Here is a 27,047-nt window from a genome sequence, read left to right on the forward strand (position 1 = left end):
AAAAAATGCAAAAAAAGCAAAAATTTTTTTTCCTTACATGTGATTGGGTATTCTTTGCAAAGTGAAGCCCTACCACATTTACTAAGCTCTGGAGCAACTGCACTTTGCAAAGTGCACGGTCTGTTTGTCTTTAGTAAATCAACCCCATAATGTCCTGCGGTAACATGCATTAGTGCAGGGGTGGCAAACTCAATTTCATAGAGGGCCACATCAGCATTACGGTTGTCCTCAAAGGGCCGGTTGTATTTGTAAGACTACATTAATGTATCCCAGGCTTTTTTTTCTTAGAATCAGTGCAGGAAATCAATGGGTGGGTGTGGCCAAATTGCACTACCAGTGGGAGGGTCTTAAAAGGGCAATAAATAATAAATACCAGGAGTGCATTATGTGCAGGGTTCAGGGGTGCGCCATGCACAGAGTGCAGGGTTCAGGGGTGCCCTTTGCACAGAGTGCAAGGTTCAGGGGTGTGCTTTGCACAGAGTGCAAGGTTCAGGGGTGTGCTATGCACAGAGTGCAGGGTTCAGGCGTACATTTTGCACAGAGTGCAGGGTTCAGGGGTGTGCTATGCACAGAGTGCAGGGTTCAGGGGAGCGCTATGTACAGTGTGCAGGGTTCTGGCTGAAACAAAAATTCCCTGGGTGTGAGGGCCACAGGAAATGGCTTGGTGGGCCGGATTTCGGCCCACGGGCCTTGTGTTTGACACATGTGCATTAGTCAATTCAAAGTTGTGAAACCAGGCTATATACAGTAAAATAGGCTTTATTTTTTTTTTTAATACAATGCAGTATCTTGTTTGTGTTGAGAGCTACAGACTGGCACTGAATATTATATAACAGGGTCACCAGATTGTTTTCCATCATCAATTTAACTCCAAATTTTTTGTCAATGTTATCAAATATTTCTGTAAAGCACATGGAAATGTGACACAAATCAACCAATTGATTTTGGATCTATTGGCTTTCTGAACTTTGTCGACTAACAATCAGCTTGCACCCACTTGAAGGGCACCTCCACAACAAAGACTGACATTTATGAACTGCCTATCTTTGCTAGCTTACCAAAAAAAAATATTAATTTTAACTGGAGGTCCCCTTTCAGAGGCACCACAAATCTTCAGCAGCTGGCGTTCGGCAGACGGTACACAAACCCCGCGTGGAACAGAAAACAAGTCATTGTCTTTATGATTTTTTCATAAATGAAAAGCGAGCGTCCAAAATGAATCTGAAGCAGGGTTTAAATCAATTAGGTGGAACAATGTACACAAATTCTGCATACCAATGTACAAGACGCAGCCAGCAGATGGTCTGCAGGGAATAGGCTAAACATAAAAAAATAAAATTGTATTGTTCCGCGGAAAAAAAATTCTCGGCTTACTGGAAATTAAATATATAGCGCGTCAGGGATGAGCGCATGCAGGATGGATGATTATGAGTCATAAAATGTTCAGATATACTGCAATTTTCATGCGGGGCACTGAATAAGGCAATGCAAAAGGGCAACATGCAAGTGATGAAATTTAAATTGGCATCAGTTTACAGCAGTCATCATTCTAAAAGTCTATTGCCATGGGTAACTGCACTTAAAGACAAACTTCAGATTTGCCCTCTGCCCTTTAGTTCTCCTCTCCCCCAGCATACGCTTTCAACTTTTTTTTCTAAACTTACCTTTCGTAAAAGTCTTCAGGCTTGTCATGTGACACATTTGGGTTGATTTACTAAAGACAAATAGACTGTGCACTTTGCAAAATGCAGCTGCACTCAGCAAGTACAGATCCTCTCCAGCTGTGGGCAGCAATCACTAATACAGAAAGCAGATCTGTGCATCATTATACTACACTTGCAGGGCGCTGTAGTGACATCCCCTCAGGGGAGGGGGGGGGGGTCCCAGAACCACTGCACTTACAGTATCTCCTCAATCCTCTGGGCTGAATGAGCTGGCTTGCCATTCAACCCAAATGACCATGGATATTTTTGTGGTACTGTGGGCTATAGAGCTGGGAAGGAGGTGAGTATTTTTTTTCCCTTTTGGGGGCAATAAAAATGAATAAGCCAAGGCGTTAAACTTCCCATATATGTGGCAATTTTCAGTCAAGTTTAACCACTTACCAATCACAAGCAATCACCATGGGGGACCTACTGTCACAAGTTTGTTCAACCACCACAATTTAGTAGATTGTGAAGTTGAAAATAGACAATAAATTGCATTCTTTCAAAAAATTAAATTGAAATGGGATAAGAAATGACGGCAATTTTATATTAGGAGATCTGATTTTTCTGCCACACTTGATCAGGGCGACTTCAATGCCATCTTCTTTCAGTAAGTCAAAACCCCCATTTTATGTCTTCAATTGCTTTACTATTTTGATGAAAACTTAATTGAAAGTTCGATCGCTCTTTTAAAGGACCTTGTGTAGGACCAGATTTAGTGTGCCCTGACACTGATCAGATAGGATCCAACCATCTAAGAGTTTGTTAGGGGCCATATAATCTGTTCAATGAATTGTTCCATCTTTACTTGTTTAACCATGTTGAGTCGCAAGCTAGAGTTTGGCATGTGGCCATATAAATTGTGCATAATGGAGTTCTCCTTTAAATAATCCCCATATATCCCCTATGCAGTCTTTTTTTTACATTTCTGCCTGTGTCTCTTTCACATTACTGCCATCTCTCCTGAAATGTACTTCTGAGCGCTCTCCCCACCAGGTGTTTGTGAGAAACTCTCTAGAGGGTGCTTAATGCTTTCTTACTGAAGCCTTTTCCAGGTTAATTACATGATATAGCAGCAAAATCAAGTTTAATTTCATGCCAGGAAAATCAGCAAAAGGAAACAGCAAATGATTAACCCCTGAACAGCACACAAATAGCTTGAAGGTTATAGAAGAAACGAAGGCAATGATTTAAGGTTTATTTTCTATAACCTCCCTGCATTACTGTACTGTCTCCCCACCTCCTACTCTGTCCGTCTCTGTTCTGCCTCTTCTACCTCCAGAAATGTCTCCCCTCTCCTCTGTCTTTCCCATTCCTATACTCTCTCCATCTCTCCTCTGTCTTTCCCATTCCTATACTCTCTCCATCTCTCCTCTGTCTTTCCCATTCCTATACTCTCTCCATCTCTCCTCTGTCTTTCCCATTCCTATACTCTCTCCATCGCTCTTCTGTCTTTCCCATTCCTATACTCTCTCCATCTCTCCTCTGTCTTTCCCATTCCTATACTCTCTCCATCTCTCCTCTGTCTCTTCTACCTTCACACACTCTCAGTCTCATTTACTTCCTACACTCTCCTACCTCTTACACTCTTCTACCTCTTACACTCTTCTACCTCTTACACTCTTCTACCTCTTACACTCTTCTACCTCTTACACTCTTCTACTTCTACCTCTTACACTCTTCTACCTCTTACACTCTTCTACCTCTTACACTCTCCTACCTCTTACACTCTCCTACCTCTTACACTCTCCTACCTCTTACACTCTTCTACCTCTTACACTCTTCTACCTCTTACACTCTTCTACCTCTTACACTCTTCTACTTCTACCTCTTACACTCTTCTACCTCTTACACTCTCCTACCTCTTACATTCTCCTACCTCTTACACTCTTCTACCTCTTACACTCTCCTACCTCTTACACTCTTCTACCTCTTACACTCTTCTACCTCTTACACTCGTCTACCTCTTACACTCGTCTACCTCTTACACTCTTCTACCTCTTACACTCTCCTACCTCTTACACTCTCCTACTTCTACCTCTTACACTCTTCTACCTCTTACACTCGTCTACCTCTTACACTCGTCTACCTCTTACACTCGTCTACCTCTTACACTCTTCTACCTCTTACACTCTCCTACCTCTTACACTCTCCTACCTCTTACACTCTCCTACCTCTTACACTCTTCTACCTCTTACACTCTCCTACCTCTTACACTCTCCTACCTCTTACACTCTTCTACCTCTTACACTCTCCTACCTCTTACACTCTTCTACCTCTTACACTCTCCTACCTCTTACACTCTCCTACCTCTTACACTCTCCTACCTCTTACACTCTTCTACCTCTTACACTCTCCTACCTCTTACACTCTCCTACCTCTTACACTCTCCTACCTCTTACACTCTTCTACCTCTTACACTCTCCTACCTCTTACACTCTCCTACCTCTTACACTCTCCTACATCTTACACTCTTCTACCTCTTACACTCTCCTACCTCTTACACTCTTCTACCTCTTACACTCTCCTACCTCTTACACTCTCCTACCTCTTACACTCTTCTACCTCTTACACTCTCCTACCTCTTACACTCTCCTACCTCTTACACTCTCCTACCTCTTACACTCTTCTACCTCTTACACTCCCCTACCTCTTACACTCTTCTATCTCTTACACTCTCCTACCTCTTACACTCTTCTACCTCTTACACTCTCCTACCTCTTACACTCTCCTACCTCTTACACTCTTCTACCTCTTACACTCTTCTACCTCTTACACTCTCCTACCTCTTACACTCTCCTACCTCTTACACTCTTCTACCTCTTACACTCTCCTACCTCTTACACTCTCCTACCTCTTACACTCTCCTACCTCTTACACTCTCCTACCTCTTACACTCTCCTTCCTCTTACACTCTCCTACCTCTTACACTCTCCTACCTCTTACACTCTTCTACCTCTTATACTCCCCTACCTCTTACACTCTTCTACCTCTTACACTCTCCTACCTCTTACACTCTTCTACCTCTTACACTCTTCTACCTCTTACACTCTCCTACCTCTTACACTCTTCTACCTCTTACACTCTCCTACCTCTTACACTCTTCTACCTCTTACACTCTCCTACCTCTTACACTCTTCTACCTCTTACACTCTCCTACCTCTTACACTCTTCTACCTCTTACACTCTCCTACCTCTTACACTCTCCTACCTCTTACACTCTTCTACCTCTTACACTCTCCTACCTCTTACACTCTCCTACCTCTTACACTCTCCTACCTCTTACACTCTTCTACCTCTTACACTCTCCTACCCCTTACACTCTTCTACCTCTTACACTCTCCTACCTCTTACACTCTTCTACCTCTTACACTCTCCTACCTCTTACACTCTTCTACCTCTTACACTCTCCTACCTCTTACACTCTTCTACCCCTTACACTCTCCTACCTCTTACACTCTCCTACCTCTTACACTCTTCTACCTCTTACACTCTCCTACCTCTTACACTCTTCTACCTCTTACACTCTCCTACCTCTTACACTCTTCTACCTCTTACCCTCTCCTACCTCTTACACTCTCCTACCTCTTACACTCTTCTACCCCTTACACTCTCCTACCTCTTACACTCTCCTACCTCTTACACTCTTCTACCTCTTACACTCTCCTACCTCTTACACTCTTCTACCTCTTACACTCTCCTACCTCTTACACTCTTCTACCTCTTACACTCTCCTACCTCTTACACTCTTCTACCTCTTACACTCTTCTACCTCTTACACTCTTCTACCTTCTACACTCTTCTACCTTCTACACTCTCCTACCCCTTAAACTCTTTACATCTCTTCTCTGCCTGTCAGATCTATTGCACCCCTTCATACCTCTTACCTCCTACACTCTCTACATCTCTTCTCTGCCTCTCTGACCTACTGCAACCCTTCATACCTCCTGCACTCTCTACATCTCTCCTCTGCCTCTTCCACCTCCTGAATTTTCTCTCTCTCTCTTCTGTCTGTCCCACTTGTTATACTCTCTCCATCTCTCCTCTGTCTCTTCTACCTTCTACACGCTCTCCATCTCTCCTAAATCCTACACTTTTCTAACTTATGCACTCTCTACATATCTTCTCTGCCTTTCTGACCTACAGCACCACCTCATACCTCTTACCTCATGCACACTCTCTTTTAATTCTCCCACTTTCTGCATTCTCGTTTTCTCTCCTCTGTCTGCCCAACTTTCTAGCTCCATCTCTCTTCCCTCTCATCTCTTACACTCACTCCATCTCTTCTTTGTTTCTCCCACCTCCTGCGCTACCTTCATATCTCAACTGTCTCTCCCACCTCCTACCCTCTGTTTATCTCTAAACTGTCTTTCCCACCTTCTACACTCTCTCCATCTCTCCTCTGTCTCTCCCATCTCTTACACTCTCTCAGTCTCTCTCCCACCTTCTTCACTTTCTCCATCTCTCCTCTGTCTCTCCCACCTCCTACATTCTCTCCACCTCTCCTCTGTCTCCCCCCTCTCCTTGCACTCTCTCATCTTCCCCTCTGTCTCTCTCACCTCCTGCACTCCCTCCATCTCTCCACTGTCTCTCCCACCTCCCACATGCTCTCCACCTCTCCTCTGTCTCTCCCACTTCCTACACTCTCTCCACCTCTCCTCTGTCTCTCCCACTTCCTACACTCTCTCCACCTCTCCTCTGTCTCCCCACTTCCTACACTCTCTCCACCTCTCCTCTGTCTCTCCCACCCCCTACACTCTCTCAATCTGTCCACTGTCTCTCCCACCCCCTACACTCTCTCCACCTCTCCCCTGTCTCTCCCACTTCCTTCACTCTCTCTACCTCTCCTCTGTCTCTCCCATTTCCTACAGCCTTTCCATCTCTCCTCTGTCTTCCCTGCCTCCTGCACTCTCTCCATCTCTACTCTGTCTCTCCCACCTCTTACACTCTCTCCACCTCTCATCTTTCTCTCCCATCTCCTGCACTCTCTTCACCTCTCCTCTGTCTCTCCCACCTTCTTCACTCACTCCACCTCCTTCACTCTCTCCACCTCTCCTCTATCTCCTTGCACTCTCTCCACTTCTCCTCTGTCTCTCTCCCCTCCTGCACTCCCTCCATCTCTCCACTGTCTCTCCCACCTCCCACATGCTCTCCACCTCTCCTCTGTCTCTCCCACTTCCTACACTCTCTCCACCTCTCCTCTGTCTCTCCCACCCCCTACACTCTCTCAATCTGTCCACTGTCTCTCCCACCCCCTACACTCTCTCCACCTCTCCTCTGTCTCTCCCACTTCCTTCACTCTCTCCACCTCTCCTCTGTCTCTCCTATCTCCTGCACTCTCTTCACCTCTCCTATGTCTCTCCCACTTTCTTCACTCTCTCCACCTCTCCTCTGTCTCTCCCACCTTCTTCACTCTCTCCACCTCTCCTCTGTCTCTCCCACCTTCTTCACTCTCTCCACCTCTCCTCTGTCTCTCCCACCTTCTTCACTCTCTCCACCTCTCCTCTGTCTCTCCCACCTTCTTCACTCTCTCCACCTCTCCTCTGTCTCTCCCACCTTCTTCACTCTCTCCACCTCTCCTCTATCTCCTTGCACTCTCTCCACTTCTCCTCTGTCTCTCTCACCTCCTGTACTCCCTCCATCTCTCCACTGTCTCTCCCACCTCCCACATGCTCTCCACCTCTCCTCTGTCTCTCCCACTTCCTACACTCTCTCCACCTCTCCTCTGTCTCTCCCACCCCCTACACTCTCTCAATCTGTCCACTGTCTCTCCCACCCCCTACACTCTCTCCACCTCTCCTCTGTCTCTCCCACTTCCTTCACTCTCTCCACCTCTCCTCTGTCTCTCCTATCTCCTGCACTCTCTTCACCTCTCCTCTGTCTCTCCCACCTTCTTCACTCTCTCCACCTCTCCTCTGTCTCTCCCACCTTCTTCACTCTCTCCACCTCTCCTCTGTCTCTCCCACCTCCTACACTCTCTCCACCCCTCTGTCTCTCTCACCTCCTACACTCTCTCCACCACTCCTCTGTCTCTCCCACCTCCTGCACTCCCTCCATGTCTCCACCGTCTCTCCCACCCATACACTCTCTACCTCTCTTCTGTCTCTACCACTTCCTTCAGCCTCTCCATCTCTCCCACCTCCTACACTTCCTCCATCTCTCCACTGTCTCTCCAATCTCCTACACTCCCTCCACCTCTCCTCTGTCTCTCCCACCTTCTTCACTCTCTTCACCGCTCCTCCGGCTCTCCCATCCCCTACAGCCTCTCCATCTCTCCTCTGTCTTTCCCACCTTCTGCACTCTCTCCATCTTGCCTCTGTCTCTGCTTCCTCCTGCTCACTCTCTGTCTCTCTTCTGTCTCTACTACCTTGTACATGCTCTCTAGCTCTCCTGTGTTTCTTCCACCATATGCGCTTTCCTTTCTCCATCTCTCTCTCATCCACCTTGCATACCTTCTTTATTTCTCCTCTGTCTCTCCTACCTCCTGCACTATCTCCTTCTCTCCTTTGTCTCTCCCTCCTTCTGTACTCTCTCTACCTCTTCTCTGCTTTCCATAGCTCCTGCATTCTCTTCATTCCTCTTTTTCTCTCTCACCTCTTACACTCCATTCATTTTTCCTCTGTCTTTCTTACCTTCCGCACTCTCTGGATTCTATCCTTTGCCTCCCCCACCTCCTGCACTCTCTACATTCTTCCTCTATCCTTTACCGCTTAGACGCTCTCCAACGCTCCCGTTTCTCCCACCTCCTGCACTCTTTCCATCGCTCCCCTGTCTCTTCCACCTCCTTCACTCTCTCCATCTCTCCTCTCTCCATCCCACCTCTCATACTCGATCCATCTCTTCTCGGCCTCTCCCACCTCCTCCACTCTCTCTACCTCTCCTCTGTCTCCTCTACCTCCTGCACTCTCTCTTGTCTCCTCCACCTCCTCCACCTCCTGCACTCTCTCCATTCCTCCTTTGTCTCTTAGCCTCTTACACTCTCTCCAACGCTCCTGCCTCCTTCACCCCCTGCACTTTCTGCATTTCTCCTCTGCCTTCACCATTTTCTCTATTACTACTTTGCATTCCCTCCACCCGTCCTCTGCCTCCCCCATCCCCTGCACTCTTTCCATCTCTCCTCAGTACCCCCTACCTCCTGAGCTCCCTTTTTCATTCCTCTGCTCTATAATGCTGCAGTTGTGAAAATTAAGCAAGCACTGTTCAAGCATCTTGAAAGAAATACAAATACATAATTCCAGGTTTTTTCTTATAATGATTTTTTATTGCAGCAAAGCTTACCTAAGCCTCCTGTGTAGTACAATTTAGCCAAGGTACACAGGCTGTATGGTAGAACGGCAATGAAGGTTACACGGTGAAATTGCCAGAATTGATATCAATGGACTACAATTCTTTTGCAAAACACATTTCTCAACATACAATGTAAAACTAATAGATGAATTCTGAGGTTTACTGATATCTGGGGTCCCCCCCCCAAAAAAAGCACCTCTGTAATATAACAGACCAGGATAACAACTGCTGCAAAATCATTTTATACAGATAATTCTCATGATGGATGTGAAGACAGTGGTCAACAGAAGCTGCATAGTGCGTATTCATCACAAATGCACATGCAGCATATTTACTGTTAGGTGGCTCGGATTACTCCCAAAAGATTAATTACTAAACATCCTTTACAAATCCCAAAGCCAAGATTTTCTGCAGTCCATTGGAGATGATGATCTTACCTGGGTGGAGAAGGTTTCTGCTCCGCATCAGCAACAGGGCAGCAAAACTGGTGCAAAACCGTCTCATTCCTAAAAAAAAGATGGAATATTTAAAAAAAGATACTACTCATAGCATTAGTCTTTATACAACCAGTTACATATTTAGCATTATAACCTCAATTAGATCCACTGTATGTTTTAGTATTGTTACTCTATTATATGAGAGGTGGGAAGGGGGCTGCCCCTTCCTCTATCTAACTCTACTCTGCACTGCTGGAGGACTCTGCTTCTTCCTCTTACTCTCCTCTCCTGAAATACTCTGCACTACTGGAAGACTCTGCTTCTTCCTCTAACTCTCATCTCCTGAAATACTCTGCACTGCTGGATGACTCCACTCTTTTCTCTATTTACTTTTCCTCTCCTGAAATACTCTGCACCACTGCAGGACTCTCTCTTTCCTCTAACTCTCCTCTCCTGAAATACTCTGCGCTGCTAGGGGACTTTGCTCCTTCCTCTATCTATCTCTCCTCTCCTGAAATACTCTGTACTGCTGGAAGACTTTGCTTCTTCCTCTATCTAACTTTCCTCTCCTGAATTTTTCTGCACTGCTGGGGTACTCTGCTCCTTCCTCTATTTAACTCTCCTCTCCTGAAATACTCTGCACTGCTGTAGGACTCTGCTCCATCCCGTAGCTAGCTCTCCTCTCCTGGAATACTTGGCACTGCTGGAGGACAATTTTCTTCCTCTATCTAGCTCTCCTCTCCTGAAACACTTTGTGCTGCTGGAGGATTCTGCTTTCCTCTATTAAAGTGGTTGTAAACCCACCTTGAGAACTTTTACCTATAGGTACTGTAAATATCTCCTAAACTTGCACCATTTAAGAGCTATTTACATTGCATGCAGCCGATGACATCATCGGCGCATGCGCTCTATAGAAACGGCCGCCCATGCTGTTTCTTCAGAGCCCTGTGCTGTGACCGGCAGCTCCCGCGCATGCACGGTAGTGACGTCATGTGGCTCTGGTCAGTAATACAGCCGGAGTCCGCAGACCCGGAAGGAAGACAGGCGAAGATGGATGCAGCCGCCAGCAGGGACAACGCGGGCTCCGTTTGCAGGTAAGTGCCACTTAATATGCTAGTATGCGATGCAGAGGAAAAAAAAAAAAAGGAAGAGTTTACTTCCTCTTTAAGAGAAGTTCTAAAGCCTCAAGATTTTTTTTACCTTACTGCATCATTCTATGCATTAAGGTAAAAAGCCTTTTGTGTTGCAGGATCCCCCCAGTGCCTCCTTATTTTTACCTGAGCCTGATCCAATCCAGCGATGTGCATGAGAGTAGTGGCTCTCGCCGCTATCTCCCTTCTCATTGGGCAGATTTATGGTAGCAGGAGCCATTGGCTCCCGCTGCAGTCAATCAATTGCTGTGACGAGGGAGCTGGGGGGGTCAAGGCTGAGTCGCCTGGTGTTAATAGAGCACACATGGGTGCCCCCATGGAACGCAGCTTCCTATGGGGGCACTCTCCGCAGAGTAGGGGCCTGGGACGCTGGAGGGGGGACCCCAGAAAAAGAGGATTAAAACTGCTCTGTGCAAAACCATTGCACAGAGCAAGTAAGTATGACATGTTTGGTATTTTCATTAAAAAAAAAAAACACAGACACGCTACCGCGACTTATCAGGCGACTTGGCCGCCTGACAAGTCGCAGTCCATTCAGTGCTATGGGAACCGTTCTAATAGGAGCGACTCAAGTTGCTCCGACTTAGAAAATAGTTCCTGCACTACTTTTGACCAAAGTCGGAGTGACTTGCATTGACTTCAATTATGTGAAGTCCGTGCAAGTCGCGCCGAAGTCGCGGTGAACGGCGACTTCACTAGTCGCCCCCGAAGTCGTGTCGCCATAGTGTGAACCAACTCTTATTGGTACTTGAACTCTCCTCTCCTGAAACACTCTACCCTGCTGGAGGACTCTGCTCTTTTTTCTATCTAAGGCTCCTTTCTTACAATCATTCCGATCAGGTTAGGTTTTTCAGGACACACAGACCTGTCATTCACCAACACTACTCCGATCAGTAGGGAATCTGTGAGTGGATCCTTTGCTGATTGTAATGGTAGGGGAGGACTGGGACAGGGGCAGGGGGGCAATTGCCCCCCGGGCCACTCTAATGCTCCGTAAAAAGGCTGCACCGCTTCTGCCACAGACATGCCCTAAGGATTCCTAGTGAAGAGAAGTAAAAGTCCCCACTGCTAATGGGGTGAAAACAAGGAAAGAGAGCAGACTTCCCCCCCAGCATGGATGGTGCAAACTGTGTCTGAGCAGAGGCTAGTTTTATGCCCCACTGGAGACCCTCCTGTACCAGCTTCCCCCCCCCCCCCCTCCAACTGCCCCCTGCTGACCAGCTCGGGAACCCGGATTCGACTGGTGAGTAGAGAGTGCTTGGAGCCGAGCTTCAGCCTTGAATGGGGGTCAGGAGGAGGCCAGGAAGAGGGAGAGTGGGAGGGGGGCCGAGTCGCTGCACCATGGGCCCCTGGTTTGTACTTGCCCCCTGGGCCGAAAGTTGCCAGTCAGCCCCTGTGTAACAGAGTCAGCTCAGTGTGAAAGGGGCCAAACTCTTCTCACCTGAAATACCCTGCACTGCTGGAAGAATCTGATATTATTATTAAATATTTATATAGACCTGACATATTCCACACTTCTGTATAGAACCTGCAGGTACAGTATGTATTTGTGTTGCAGACTCCAGGCCAATGAACTGCTGGGAAATGAACCCACAATCCTGGAACGGCAAGGCTACAGTGATAACAAGCACTACATTACTGTTCAGAAAAAGGGATACAGGGAAGGGGTGGATGCTTAGAGCGCAGCATGCAGGTTGCAGACTGCATGCTCCCCCACTGTAAAGGAGAAGGTCATGGGGTGACGGAGTTCCATTAGTGTAATGATAGTGCACAGGGCAATGTCAGATCACGTTGTCCATCTTCTCTGTCCTCCCAGCTGCGCCCTGCTCTGTAATTAAGTCCAATTTCTGTAACTCCAATTCTAATGAATAAATTACACCTCTCAGCACAAGAGCAGCTCTTCATCTAGATACTTTACCACTGTCACCTTCTATGCTGTCACTGTGGTCAGTTCTCACAGCTGTATTGTGACCCTATAACTACCACTCTGTACTCTACATTGAGCCTATATTTGCTGAACTGTTACCCCATACCAGTCCCTCAGTAATGTGCAGTCACCCTTTATGACCCTGGTACCCCGGGGACCACACGTAGCTCTTTAGCACTTATACTGCCCTATTTGGAGCACCTAGTATTTATGTTATGGTGCTTACTAAAGGCATTAAAGAAAAATAATTGTTGGACTGGGTTCTAATAGTTAAATGTGTTGATTTATTTCTCTGCCACTATCTTATTTTATTTATTTTTTTTTTTTGCTGTCCATTCCTTTTATCTTTTTATGTGTTTTTTTTTTCTTTCTTCTGATCTTTTATAATGGATTTTGCTGAGAATATCAAATGTTGAACAAGTAATTTTAAGGAGGCCGTAGGGAGCACAAATGTAAAAGAATTAATTTGTAAAGGGACTGTAACAGCTGTGATCTCTAGTAGTCTCAAATAGCAAGTATCCTTATTGTGACTCTCCTGAAGACTTTTCCCAGTTTTCAACCACTCCTATAGTACGTTTTCGGTCTATGACCATCTCCTGTAGCATAGGCAGTCCCTAACCATCTCTTGTAGCATGTCTGGAGTCTATGACAACCTCCTGTAGCATTGGCCATCTCTAACCATCTGTTGTAGGACTGCAGTCTCTGACCATCTCTTGCAGGATGTCTGAAGTCTCTGACTATCTCTTGCAGCATGTCTGCAGTCCCTAACCATCTCTTGTAGCATGTCTGGAGTCTATGACAACCTCCTGTAGCATTGGCCATCTCTAACCATCTGTTGTTGTAGGACTGCAGTCTCTGACCATCTCTTGCAGGATGTCTGCAGTCTCTGACCATCTCTTGCAGTATGTCTGTAGTCCCTAACCATCTCTTGTAGCATGTCTGAAGTCTATGGCAACCTCCTGTAACATGGGCCATCTCTAACCATCTGTTGTTGTAGGCCTGCAGTCTCTGACCATCTCTTGCAGCATGTCTGTAGTCCCTAACCATCTCTTGTAGCATGTCTGAAGTCTATGGCAACCTCCTGTAACATGGGCCATCTCTAACCATCTGTTGTTGTAGGCCTGCAGTCTCTGACCATCTCTTGCAGCATGACTGCAGTCTCTGACCATCTCTTGCAGCATGACTGCAGTCTCTGACCATCTCTTGCAGCATGTCTGCAGTCTCTGACCATCTCTTGTAGCATGTCTGAAGTCTATGGCAACTTCCTGTAACGTGGGCCATTTCTAACCATCTGTTGCTGTAGGCCTGTAGTCTCTGACCATCTCTTGCAGCATGTCTGCAGTCTCTGACCATCTCTTGCAGCATGTCTGCAGTCTCTGACCATCTCTTGTAGCATGTCTGAAGTCTATGGCAACTTCCTGTAACATGGGCCATTTCTAACCATCTGTTGCTGTAGGCCTGCAGTCTCTGACCATCTCTTGCAGCATGTCTGCAGTCTCTGACCATCTCATGCAGCATGTCTGCAGTCTCTGACTATCTCTTGCAGCATGTCTGCAATCTCCAACCATCTCTTGCAGCATGTCTGCAGTCTCTGACCATCTCTTGCAGCATGTCTGCAGTCTCTGACCATCTCTTGTAGCATGTCTGAAATCTATGGCAACCTCCTGTAACGTGGGCCATTTCTAACCATCTGTTGTTGTAGGCCTGCAGTCTCTGACCATCTCTTGCAGCATGTCTGCAGTCTCTGACCATCTCTTGCAGCATGTCTGCACTCTCCGACCATCTCATGCAGCATGTCTGCAGTCTCTGACCACCTCTTGCTGTAGGCCTGCAGTCTCAGATAATCTTTTGCAGCATGTCTGCAGTCTCTGACCATCTCTTGTAGCATACCCCTAGTCCTGACCATCTCTTGTAGCATGTCCATAGTCCCTGACAATCTTTTGTCACATGTCTTAGATCTCTGACCATCCCTTGTGGCATGTCCTTGATCTCTGGCCATCTCTTGTTGCATGATTGTGTTATTTGACAAGTTCTAGCAGCATGCATGCTCATAGTCTCTAAGCATCCAGCTTTCTGTAGCATTACATTCATTAAATATTATGTGCGCCCCGTTTGGTCAATGTCCACACTTGAGGCCCCTTCTATCAGTAAAGTTGACCACACTCGTTATAACAACTAGTCAAATTGCACTATTAATCTTGTAGTATAGATGCATAACTGAACTCAGCAGATCAGGAATTTTAGGATTTAAGAAGCCTCTGAGCTATTTCTGTGCATTATGTCTGCAGCCAGCAACACACAGCAAGTCTCAGCCCTGAGTCTGCATTCTACTCGGACCCATCCTCAGTCAGCATCACTAAAGAGCCAGCATCACAGCGTCAGCACCATGGAGATTATACCGGTAAAAACTGGCATGCAGCTCAAACTGTCTGTGATTACCTAACAGAAAAATCCTGTGTCAAAGGAAAAACTGGAGAGTAGGTCATCTACTGAAAAGAACAGTAAAATATTTTGATAGAACCGGTCCTCCTTAAAGTATTATTATATCTATAGGTGCAGGTTGGTGGACTAAGCTAGCCTTTGACTTCCTGGATACTCCAACAGTGAGTTCTCTCTCCATAGATCCTGGCTCTGTACCTTTTGAGCGTTCCTGCCTACCTGTGTGTGTTCCAACATTTCCAATTACATTCTCCGTAATATAATAGAAATAATGCAACAGGGGTCGTGGGAATCCCTCATAATCCTGCTAATCATAATGGGTATAGCAGGTGTGCAGACCCAGGAACTTAGTGCACAGATGCTGGGATGGTGGGAACCCCTATAATGGGCACAGCAGGTGTTCAGACCTGGGAACCCAGCACAAGGTTTTAGGGAAACCTTCATAATGGCCGCAGCAGGTGTAAAGACCCAGGAACTCAGTAAAGGGATGATAGGAAGCCCTCATAATGCACACAGCAGCTGTGCAGACCTGAGAACACAGTGCAGGGATGGTGGGAACTCTTCATAATTGGCTCATCAGGTGTGCTGACCAATGAGCATAGCAGGCATCCTGGGAATCCTGGGATGTTGGGAACCCCTGTGTAGCACTGCCCAAGTAGGGGTTGCTGGGTATAGATTTCCCTGGGTCTCCCTCTGATTATCCTGCAGCCAGTTGCTTGAGTATTTTTACACAGCCAGGTGCACACTCATCCGCTCGTTATCCAATGGCCAGTCTAGGGGATTGTTTTTTTGTACAGTATTTATTGGGAGAACTTGGATAGGAGAAGGGATTAGTGGGATACTCCAACTTTAACTATGTACAGATGAGGACAATTCTCACTTGGTTGAACTGAATAGCAGACCCTCTGCTAAACCATACAGCATTTGTATGGAAGAATAAGTCCTGGCAGAACATTCAATGAACTCTGATTCTTCCGGACACTAACCAGTATCCCCTTTAGCTGGAACCCATCCACTGACTTTGCTCGGTTGAATGGATGGCCCTCACTGGACAGGCCCTAGACATAGGTCTGTACTTACAGTAGCCAGGAACAGATGCAAGCACAGGGAGAACATGCAAACTCCATGCAGTCTCCTGGCTGGGTTTCAAACCGAGGACCCAAGTGATGCAGGGCAAAAGGAGTAACCACTAGGCTGCTGTGCTGCCTTCACACCCTTATCCCTCACTCACCCTCTCCTATTCACCCTTTTTGTCCTGGTGACTAATGTCACTAAGGCTGGCCATACATTATACAATTTTCTGTACAATTTTCTTTAGATTTACCTTCAACTATGTAGTACAAAGGCCTGCCTTAAAGGATACAATTGAAAGTTTTGTTTAGTTTTGACCTATATAAATATGTATTGCCAGCCTTAGAAATAAATGGGGGATTCAACAAAAACTGGAGAGTTCAAAATCTGGTGCAGCTGTGCATAGAAACCAATCAGCTTCCAGGTTTTATTGTCAAAGCTTATTTGAACAAGCTGAAGTTAGAAGTTGATTGGCTACCATGCACAGCTGCACTAGATTTCGAGCGCTCTTGTTTTTAGCAAATCTCCCCCTTAGGCCCCTTTCACACACTCCGTCCGTTGGACGGAGTTTGTTTTTCTCAGTGGGAGATCGATCCGCCGATCCCCCGATGAGCAGGAGGATGACAGCTGTTCTGCGCGGAGACACAGCTGTCAGTTCCCCATGCATCTCTATGGGGGAAATCGGATGGGAACGGACCGACGGTCCGTTCTCATCCGATCCGATCCACTGGACGGATGGAAAATAGGGTTTCCATCCATCCAGATTTGACGGATCAGATTGAATGTCAGCGGACATGTCTCTGCTGACATCCGATGCTCCATAGGGATGCATGGGGGGACCGTTCAGATCCGCCAAAAAAACGAACAGGCGGATCTGAATGGTCCGCCTGTGTGAAGGAGCCCTACAAGTGGTAGTAAACTCTGTTACACCACATATACCTACAGGTAAGCCTTATTATAGGTAGGTACTGTGAATATCTCTTAAACTTGCACAGTTTAGGAGATATTAAGAATGCATGCAGCCGGAGACATCACTGAAGGTCCAGCTTATGGTGCCGGACCTTCAGAGCCCACGCCGTAAACGGCGGCTCCCGAGCGCAAGTGGAGTGATGTCATTGTGCTCCCAGTCACTCATGTAGCTGGAGACCACAAACCCGAAGGAAGACCGAGAGACTATGTCAGCCCTCTCAGCGGTGACAGCGCCGCACTGGAGGGCTTCGTTGTAAGGTAAGTTTCTCATTATATGCGATGCATACTAGAACATTATGACATTGGCTTGCAGGGAATTTTTTTTTTCACCACCTGCAGTTTACTACCACTTTAAAGTGATAGAGAGTTGGAGTTTAGAGCAGTGGTTGTCAAGCTAGAAGCTAAAGGGGCCTCAAATGCAGCCTCTGATACCACCGAAGGGCCGTACATAATGTTCATTATATGTAATGCTTGAGAGGACTGTCAAAAACTGCAGAACTAATAGAGGAAATGAGGGGCAGATAGTGTGGACATGCTACATTTTTGACTGGGGATTTGCTGCAGAAGATTATATGAAACTGGGAACATATTACGTGAGGCTAGTAGAGATGAATGCTATTACCCTAATCAATGTTCCCACTACAGACTTCTAAGGGTCCGAGGACCGCACATCATATACCAAAGGACCGCAGGTTGGGCACCAGGGGTTTCGAGTACTTAGAATAAGAATTGAGGTTACATCTTCCAATGGGGACACCTGTTCTGGTGACCGCTGTCTAAGAGGAGAAGACCTCTCACTTTGGGAGATTTCCTCTAACTTCCTGTTGCATCTCTAGGACAGGTACACAACAGGAAGTAAGAGGAAATCTCCCAAAGTGAGAGGTTTTCTCCTCTTAGACGGCGGTCACCAGAACAGGTGTCCCCATTGGAAGATGTAACCTCAATTCTTATTCTAAGTACTCGAAACCCCTGGTGCCCAACCTGCGGCCCTTTGGTATATGATGTGCGGTCCTCGGACCCTTAGAAGTCTGTAGTGGATCCCAATTTTGGATTCCCATTACTTTTTGTCTGAGCTACAAATAGAAAGAGGGAGAATATCTTCAGCGGGGACGAAGACAACAATTAAAAGCTGACAGAGGTTATATACCTTCCACACTCTTTAGATATAGTTCAATTCAGAAAGTACCCTGATTTTAGTCTGTTTGAAGATTATAAATGATCTCAGCAATTGCCTTTCACTTGTCTAACTACAGTAAACTGCTAGTTGCTATGGATTATAGCTCTTCATCACTCCTATTACCTAAATTAAATGTGTAATGCCTCGTACACACGCACCGATTGTTGGCCGACCGATCGGCCGTCTTTTGTCCAGTGTTGTTGTGTTGGTTGAAATGTGCTCTAGACTGCACTCAAATTTTATCGGCCAACAAAAACCAACTTCAGAAGTGATGTCATGTGCTGGTTTACTTTTCATGTGTTTTTTCTTCTCTGAGCATGCCCAGTCTTGCTCATCAGATTTTTGTCTGCCGAAATCTGTACTGACTGACAGAAAATCGGCCGTTCTGTTGACGGCCAACAAAAATTTTATAACATGCACACCAGATTTTGTTCGGCCGTAAAGTCGCAGTCGGTTGTCGGAAGCATCATACTAACAAGCCGACAATCGGCAGATCGGACGTTGGCCGAAAATTCATGGCCAACAATCGGTGCGTGTGTACGAGGCTTAAGGCCTCATTAGCATGGACATACTATAGTGTACACCTGTAACAGGGTTGTGTTGACGCACACAGCGATGCACAGGTGTTCCATGCATCCCCATGCAGGCAGTCCTGTTGATGTCAATTGGGACACAGCGGCTGTCAGCTGCATGGACACAGTCGCTGCTCCAAATTTGACCTCTGTGGGGGTGCATAGCCCTAAATGCAGACAGTGTGGGTTTGAGGCCATGCACCCACAAGGATGCCAAATTGGGAAAAACACCTGTGTCCGTGCAGCTGCAGCTTCCCAATTGACATAAATGGGACTGCATGCACGGAGATGCATGGAACACCTGTGCATTCCCAAGTAGGTAAACATGGCCCTCAAACAGGCGTATGCTGTAATATGGCCCATGTGAGTGAGGCCTAAAGCAGCTTATTCATAAAATCAACACATGTATTTCTGGTTTTCACAAAAGTCAAAATGGATTCTTTGAGGCAACACAAAATAAAATGTAAAAATAACAGTTTTTTAAAAAGAAAAACAAGATACATCGGCTTCCCTTCCATCAAAATGGTGCCAAGATTCTCCTGAGAGACAAAATGGAGGCTGTCAGGTAAATCCTGATATCAGAGCCCCTCTCTTAAGATAAGAAGCGTTGGAGGTTAAAATGGAAACCACATCAATTGACCCGGCTCGGATAAAGAGGTCACGCAGACATGAGACAGGTGCCCGTTTGATTGTCGACGTGACCCGCGGAATGAACGCAACGAACCAATACAATATATTGGATGAGGGCCCTGTTGCCGTGGCGACCAGATGTACAATGTCATTATTCACACACAGAGCCTCGGGATCTGCACGGATGCATTGTGCTGTGCTGGGAATCATATATATGTGTTTATTGCAGTTTTTTTCCCTGCCTGTTATTTCACCTCAGAGGGTTTGAGGTGGCCAAGCTAATCTTCTTAATTGCAGATGGAGGTCCCCATGGTGCAGAGAGGAGGTTAATGAATGGCCGCAAGTCTTGACCTCTCTGTTAGAGGGAGGTGTGGGGGAGAGACAGAGAAGGGAACGTACTTCTCTCTTGTCGAAGAGATGAGATTTAGTTGGAGTAAGAAAAACGGGCCAAACACAGCTCCCAGAATGCACTGCCATTTCTACCAAGGAAACATTACAAAAGCTAAACTATATAGACATAAATATGCAATATGAATATCAAATCATTGGTGCTGCGGTTTGGATGTGCAGTTTGGGCCTAGAATGGGAAACAAAGCTTTTCTCATCTTTAATTAATAAAGAGCATTGATTAGGTTAAGTAGCCAATCCAAAATGATTCTACTGATACTCAAGGAAATGTCTGTTTGCCTTTGGGGATCAAGAAGGATTTTTTTTCCCACATTAGAGCAAATTGGAACATGCATTATAACGGCTCGCTTCCACTTGCTTTTGGGGGGTGGGGGTAAAAACATGTGGTTCAGTTTTGTTTTTACCAGCCCCCCAACCACTCCCCCTTAAAGTGGGACTAAAGGCCCGTACACACGTACCGATCGTCGGCATACAAACGTCGGTGGACGAAGGATCTGCCGATTGTACGCGTGTTAGTATGGTGCCTCCGACAGATGTCTGCGCACAATCCGCGGACAAAAGTCTTTCGTGCAAACATGAAAATATTTGTATGCCGACACCAGAACGGACGATTGTTCGCCTGTCAGTACACAATTCGGCCGACAGACCGCAGATTTGCAAGACTGGGCATGCTCAGAAAATAGAAAACACAGGGAAAGTTAACCATTACATGACATCACTTCTGCAGTCGGCGGACAAAATTCTTGTGCTGTCCTTGTGCTGTCTTTGCACTTTTCAGCAGACACCGACATCCCGGGGAGAAAAGAGGAACATTTGTAAGCCGACCATCGGTACGTGTGTACGGGGCTTTAATGTAAAAAATAGAAAATTGCAGACAGGCAGGCTTACCTGCCTAATTGCAATCCTCTGTGGAATGTACACTGAGCTGTGCGGTTCAGTTTAAATTCTGACACACTGCTAGTGTACTGGAATGACTGCATTCCTACACATGCGCGGGAGTTGATGTCATCCCGTGATGGCCAATCGAAACGGCTGAGGACCAGCACCTGGGAGAAGATGCCAGGGAGGAACCTCGCTGACATTGGACCGTTGTAACAAAGGTATGTATCCTTTAGTTCTGCTTTAAACTGCAAAGGCAGCATATGGGGGTGTATACATGCCATGGCAAGAATAACCCCCCCCCCCCCCCCCCGGTTTAACCTGGCTTGCAGTACTGCTTGCCAAAAGTTACCTATTCACTTCAACAGGGCCACGACCCAAATGCTCTGCAACCATGGTTGCAGCACAATGGTATGGGTTTATAGGCGTTAAAAAGGGCAGCAATCCCCTGTGGATCAGCCTACAGAGGGTTAACACTCGTATAAACTAACCCAAAGTGTGCTTTGCATTCCCCTCGATAAGCTGCAAATTTAGGGTTCTGAGGATGCAACTTCTTTTTATGTTACGCCTTGCGCATTTAAAATGAATGGACTATCAACACCCCCTAACATGCCTAAAATTTCACATGACCTATTTTTTGCATGGCAATGCATGGTAGTTGCGACACGCTACAACATAGGTGTGTAGCCTCAGTGTTTCGGGGTGCTATTCACAATTAATGGCACTGATTTGCAGCATTGCATGGTAAAGTGCACCATGGTAATGCACATGTTACAACATGGAGTTGTGAACCCAGCCTAATTTATTAAATTCTGTTAAAATTTCAGCCTAATTAACTATGAAACTATGATGTCATACAGGTGATTATTGCAATTTTGGGGTGCCATTATAAAGCAATGGAGTGCAGCAGCGCACACTACATGCGTTGCCAAGCACAGTAATGCGCATGTTCATACAATGGGGGAAGTGTGAATCTGTCATACTTATTTTCTTTTGGTTTGTTCTGTTGCCATGTATTTTTTTTTTCCCAACCTAATTATGACACACTGGCTGATATCACATGGGCACTTTTTCTGCTAGCAACACATCGCCAAAAGCAACGTCACCGGGAAGCGGCTTTCACTTACCTCCATGCAACCACTGGCATGGAAAACTGAGCTAGCAAAAGAGACCCTACAGCATTCAAAGCCAGCAAGGAAGGGACATTGCATTGCAATGGTCTGACTAGGGAAGGAGCGACTCCATTATAACAGGCCAGTGGTTTGTTAGCGACCCTGGCAAGTTATCAATGACAGGATCACTCATGCAACATGACTCTATGAAGTTTGACCAGCAATGGATTCTGATTGGCTGGTATGGGTTACTGGCATCACCTTACTGCACATACAAGCTCTTTATTAAAGGACAAGAACAATAGATTAATATACTGCAGCTTACCATTCCTCAGATGTGATGGCTGCATTTGTTTTCTTCTTTCAGACTCAGGAAAATACCTGCTAATCCTGCCAGAAAACTAGTGGACTGCTATCTCAAACAATGTGATCAATGTTCACAGCTATCTTTTAGGAACTACAAACCTCTCCTATGTACTCGAAATGAGGAGAGGAGGAGGGGGTTTGTAGTCCAAATGACAGAGCGGCTCCTCCAAGGATACAGTGAAGTAAGCGTTGTCACCCTCGGTCAGGAATTGTGTTACTGTCAGGAAAATAAATGAAAAAGGCCTGAATAAAGAAAACAAATGCAGCCACTAAGTCTAAAGATGGGTAAGCTGCAATGCATTACATTTTTGTTTTTAGGATTAGATACGTTTCAAGGCCCCTTTCACACGGGCTTCTCCGACTTGCGGATCTGCTTGCTTAGCGAAGGATGAGCAGGCAGATTACAGGTCCTGTTCTGTGCAGAGCTCTCCTCTATGCGGAAATCCGGTGGAAACGGACCGCATGTCTGTTTTCATCCAATCCGCCAGACGGATGGAAAATAGGACCACCATCCGTCTGGATTTTGCGGGCAGGATTGGATCGTATGGCGGCGGGTGTCAGCAGACATGTGCCCGCTGACATCTGCTGCTTCATAGAGGAGACTGCAAGGTCCAATCAGGTCTGCCTAAAAATTGGGAAAAAACACCAGCTCATGATCCCTTTCTTATAAGTAACACTGGCATCAAGCCCAATTGTTAACGTCCAGATGGCAACACAGTATAAAGAAAAAGATGTCACTGCATTAAATGTATATTTTAAAATAATTTTAAATAAAGACCATTCTGCAGAATAATATGCTGGAAGACATCAAGTGTGCTGTATACACAACTACAAGTCCATAAAATTCAAATGTAATCTCCAATAAGAAAATGGAGGGTTTATAGCCTATTTGTTTAGGGACAGTTTTATCTCATCGATCTTTATAAATATGCTCCATCGTCTTGTTAAGTAACTGTCACTAGGCCTGGTGTCAAACATGTGAGCACAATATTCATCGCCCCAAGCAAACAGTACGCTTCTGCTTTTCCTTTTACGACTTACACTAGCAATATCACAGTTGTAGCATGACAGGTGTTATGGAGCATATTTATAAATCAGAGAACTATAAATCCACCAATCATTCCTCTGGTTGCTGTCATCAAAGGATGCATCGTATTTATTAAGCACATTTATGTATCAAAAGTCTGGCACTTAGTCATACTTGCCATATTCATAACATGGCCGCTATTACATTTGTTGCCAATAATTATTCACAACTTTTAATGGTGAACCATTAATATATATTAAAGAGGAATACCAGGTCTAGATATTTTATACATAGATACATTGGTCCAGCTTGGAAGCAAGTAGAGATCACTGCAGTAGTGGTGTCTACTTCAGTGATTTCCAGCTTCCAGGGGCATCGGTCAGGTATGGTATATACAGGTGCATCTCAAAAAATTTGAATATCATCAAAAAGTTAATTTATTTCAGAAATTCTATTCAAAAAGTGAAACTCATATATTATATAGATTATAGATCCATTGCACACAAAGTGATATATTTCAAGCATTTTTTTCTTTTAATTTTGAGGATTAGGATTACAGCTAGCAAAAACCCCAAATTCTGTATCTCAGAAAATTAGAATATTGTGAAAAAGTTAAATATTGTAGTCTCATGGTGTCACACTCTAATCAGCTAATTAACTCAAACACCTGTAAAGGTTTCCTGAGCCTTTAAATAGTCTCTCAGTCTGGTAGGTTACAAAATCATAGGAAAGACTGTTTAATTGACAGTTGTCCATTGTCCAGAAGACAGTCATTGACAATTTCCACAAGGGGGGGTAAGTCACAAAAGGTCAATACTAAAGAAGCTGGCTGTTTACAGAGTGCTGTACCCAAGCATATTAATGGGAATTTGAGTGGAAGGAAAAAGTGTGGTAGAAAAAGGTGCACAAGCAACAGGGTTAATCGCAGTCTTGAGAGGATTGTGAAGCGAAGGCCATTCAAGAATTTGGGGGAGATAACCAAGGAGTGGACTACGGCTGGTGTCAGTGCTTCAAGAGCCACCACACATAGCTGTATCCAGGACATGGGCTACAAATGTCACATTCCTTGTGTCAAGCCACTCCTGAACCAGAGACAACGTCAGAAGCATCTTACCTGGGCTAAGGAGAAAAAGGAATGGACTGTTGCTCAGTGGTCCAAAATCCTCTTTTTGGATAAAAGTACATTTTGCATTTGGAAATCAAGGTCCCAGAGTCTGGAGGAAGAGTGGAGAGGCACAGAATCCAAGTTGGTTCAGTTGGTCCAGCATGAGGTCCAGTGTGAAGTTTCCACAGTCAGTGATGATTTGGGGAGCCATGTCATCTGCTGGTGTTGGTCCACTGTGTTTTATCAAGTCCAAAGTCAGTGCAGCCCTCTACCAGTAAATTCTAGAGCACTTCATGCTTCCCTCTGCTGACCAGCTTTATGGAGATGCTGATTTCATTTTCCAGAAGGACTTGGCACCTGCCCACACTGACAAAACTATCAATACCTGGTTTAATCATCATGGTATCACTGTGCTTGATTGGCCAGCAAACTCGCCTGACCTAAACATCATAGACAATCTAAGGGGTATTGTCAAGAGGAAGATGAGAGGGACCAGACCCAACAAAGCTGAAGGCTCCTATAAAAGCAACCTGGGCTTCCATACCACCTTAGCAGTGCCACAGGCTAATCGTCTCCATGCCACACCGCATTGATGCAGTAATTCATGCAAAAGGAGCCCCGACCAAGTATTGAGTGCATACTATAATGTACATAGACATACTTTTTAGTAAGCCAACATTTTTTTTTTTTTAATTGGTATTCTGTAATATTCAAATTTTCTGAGATTTTACTAGCTGTAAGCCCTAATCTTCAAAATTAATAGCAAGAAATGCTTGAACTATATCACTCTGTGTGTAACAAATCTATAGAATATGAGTTTCACTTTTTAAATTTGAATTACTGAAATAAATTTACTTTTTAATGAAATTCACATTTTTTGAGATGCACCTGTACATAGTTACATTGATCTAAGCTGAACCAATATAACTATGTACAAGACACCCATACCTGGAATTCTTGTTTAACCTCCTCCCACACAGCCACTGCATATATACGGCACGGTGGGCATTTCCTACTTCTGAGTGGCCATTCCTGAATGTCCTTCAGAAGAAGCAAGATTGCACAGCCGTGCAATCCTGGTGTGCCTGTGTTCCCCGGACCCAGCACAACACTGCTTGGCAGGAGGGCTCTGTGATTGGCCCTCTCGATCACACGACGGCTGTGTCCAATCACAGCCATCATGTAATGTACACAGAGCCGTTATAACGGCGATCGACTCTGCTTCTTCTCACACAGAGCCTGTCAGTGAGGAGAAGAAGAGACGATCTGTGCTGCCAGCCAGAGATCAGTGAGTTTTGAACATTTTTTTCCTACTTTTTACACACTGATAACCCAGCTAGTGTCCCCAGTGTCCTTTCACAGTTTCCCCAAAACAGTGAAAAACATCTGTCCCAGTAAAATGATCTGTCCCAGTAAACATCTGGCACATCTGTCGTGATTATCCGACACATCTGTTCATGATCATCTGTTGCACATCTGTCCGTGATCATCTACCACATCTGTCTGTGATTATCTGCCTCATCTGTCTGTGATCTGCGACATCTGTCTGTAATCATCTGCGCACATCTGTCTGTGATCATCTGCGCACATCTGTCTGTGATCATCTGCGCACATCTGTCCATGATCATCTGTCACATCTGTCCATGATGATCTGCCACATCTGGCGCACATCTGTCAGTGATCATATGCCACATATATTCGTGATATGCCACATATATCCGTGATCTGCCACATATATCTGTGATCTGCCACATCTGTCCGTGATCTGCTACATCAGTCCCAGTGAACATCTGCCACATCTGTCCCTGATCGTCTGCCACTTCCCAGTGATCACACAGTGATCCACATCTGTCACACAACTGTCCCAGTGATCATCTGCGCACATCTGTCCACAAGGCCAAAAAGTTATTCAGCAGCGAGGAGGCTTTCCATATACTCTAGAATATTTCGGATGAGAGTAGCGGGGAACTCTCTCCGTCAGACTCAGATAGTGAGTATGAGCTAGTAGAAAGCAATGGCTCGGAAATGGGAACTGAGGAGGACAGAATCCTAACAAAGAGGCTCAGGAGATTTGAGCAGGTGGAGGCATCCACCAACAGCACAATAAATCCTGTGGCATCCACCAGCAGCGCAGCACTTCAAGATAATAGATGGGCATCCACCAGCAGTTCTGCAAGTCCTTGTGCAGTGGAAAGCACAAGCAGGGCAACATTCCTAAAAGAAAGGCCAGATGCTAGTAATGGGGCGTCCCATCCACAATGAGGCAGGGCCCATACTAGCCTCAGGGAAAGGACAGCCAGTTAAACCCCCCCCCCCCCCTTGATGCCCTACCTATATGGAGACAAGTGGCAAAATTGTCTGGCAGCTGATGGAACCACTGTTTGTGAAGGGTTACCACCCACTTAGTCTCCCACTTTTCCATCATCTCTAACTAAAGAAGACTGCGGCCTGTGGACACCAAGAAATTGCCCTAAAGTGGAGAGATAAAAAAGACATCTACATCCTTTCCACAATACATGATGACACCTTGGAGATCCCCCCAGAAGCCAAAATGTGTACATGAACATAACTTTTTTTTTTTTTTTTTTTAACCATTTGCTCAGCAGAATGTTTTTTTTGGGGTGTAATTCTTGCCATGTACTTCTTGGTATGTTTTAGAAGCCTGAAGGTGCTACTTTCATGTTGGGCCTGTGTATGTGGCCAGGCTGTGGAAAAGTCTCACCCATGTGGTATCGCCATACTCAAGAGGAGTAGCAGAATGTATTTTAGGGTGTCATTCTTGGT

General features: G+C 45.6%; 1 protein-coding gene across 8 annotated transcripts in view; it reads right to left on the bottom strand.

The window, feature by feature from the left end:
- The window catches only part of IQSEC3 (IQ motif and Sec7 domain ArfGEF 3), a 157,605-nt gene that overhangs the window by 71,519 nt on the left and 59,039 nt on the right, over positions 1-27,047 (bottom strand). For all 8 annotated transcript variants that reach the window (XM_082257203.1, XM_082257207.1, XM_082257205.1 and 5 more), the window contains exon 2: positions 9,431-9,499. In XM_082257203.1, the coding sequence (XP_082113329.1) occupies positions 9,431-9,499 (69 nt within the window). The remainder of the gene's footprint in view (positions 1-9,430; positions 9,500-27,047) is intronic.

Source organism: Pelophylax lessonae, assembly GCF_965119305.1.
Source record: "Pelophylax lessonae genome assembly, chromosome: 4".
Lineage (NCBI taxonomy): Eukaryota > Metazoa > Chordata > Amphibia > Anura > Ranidae > Pelophylax > Pelophylax lessonae.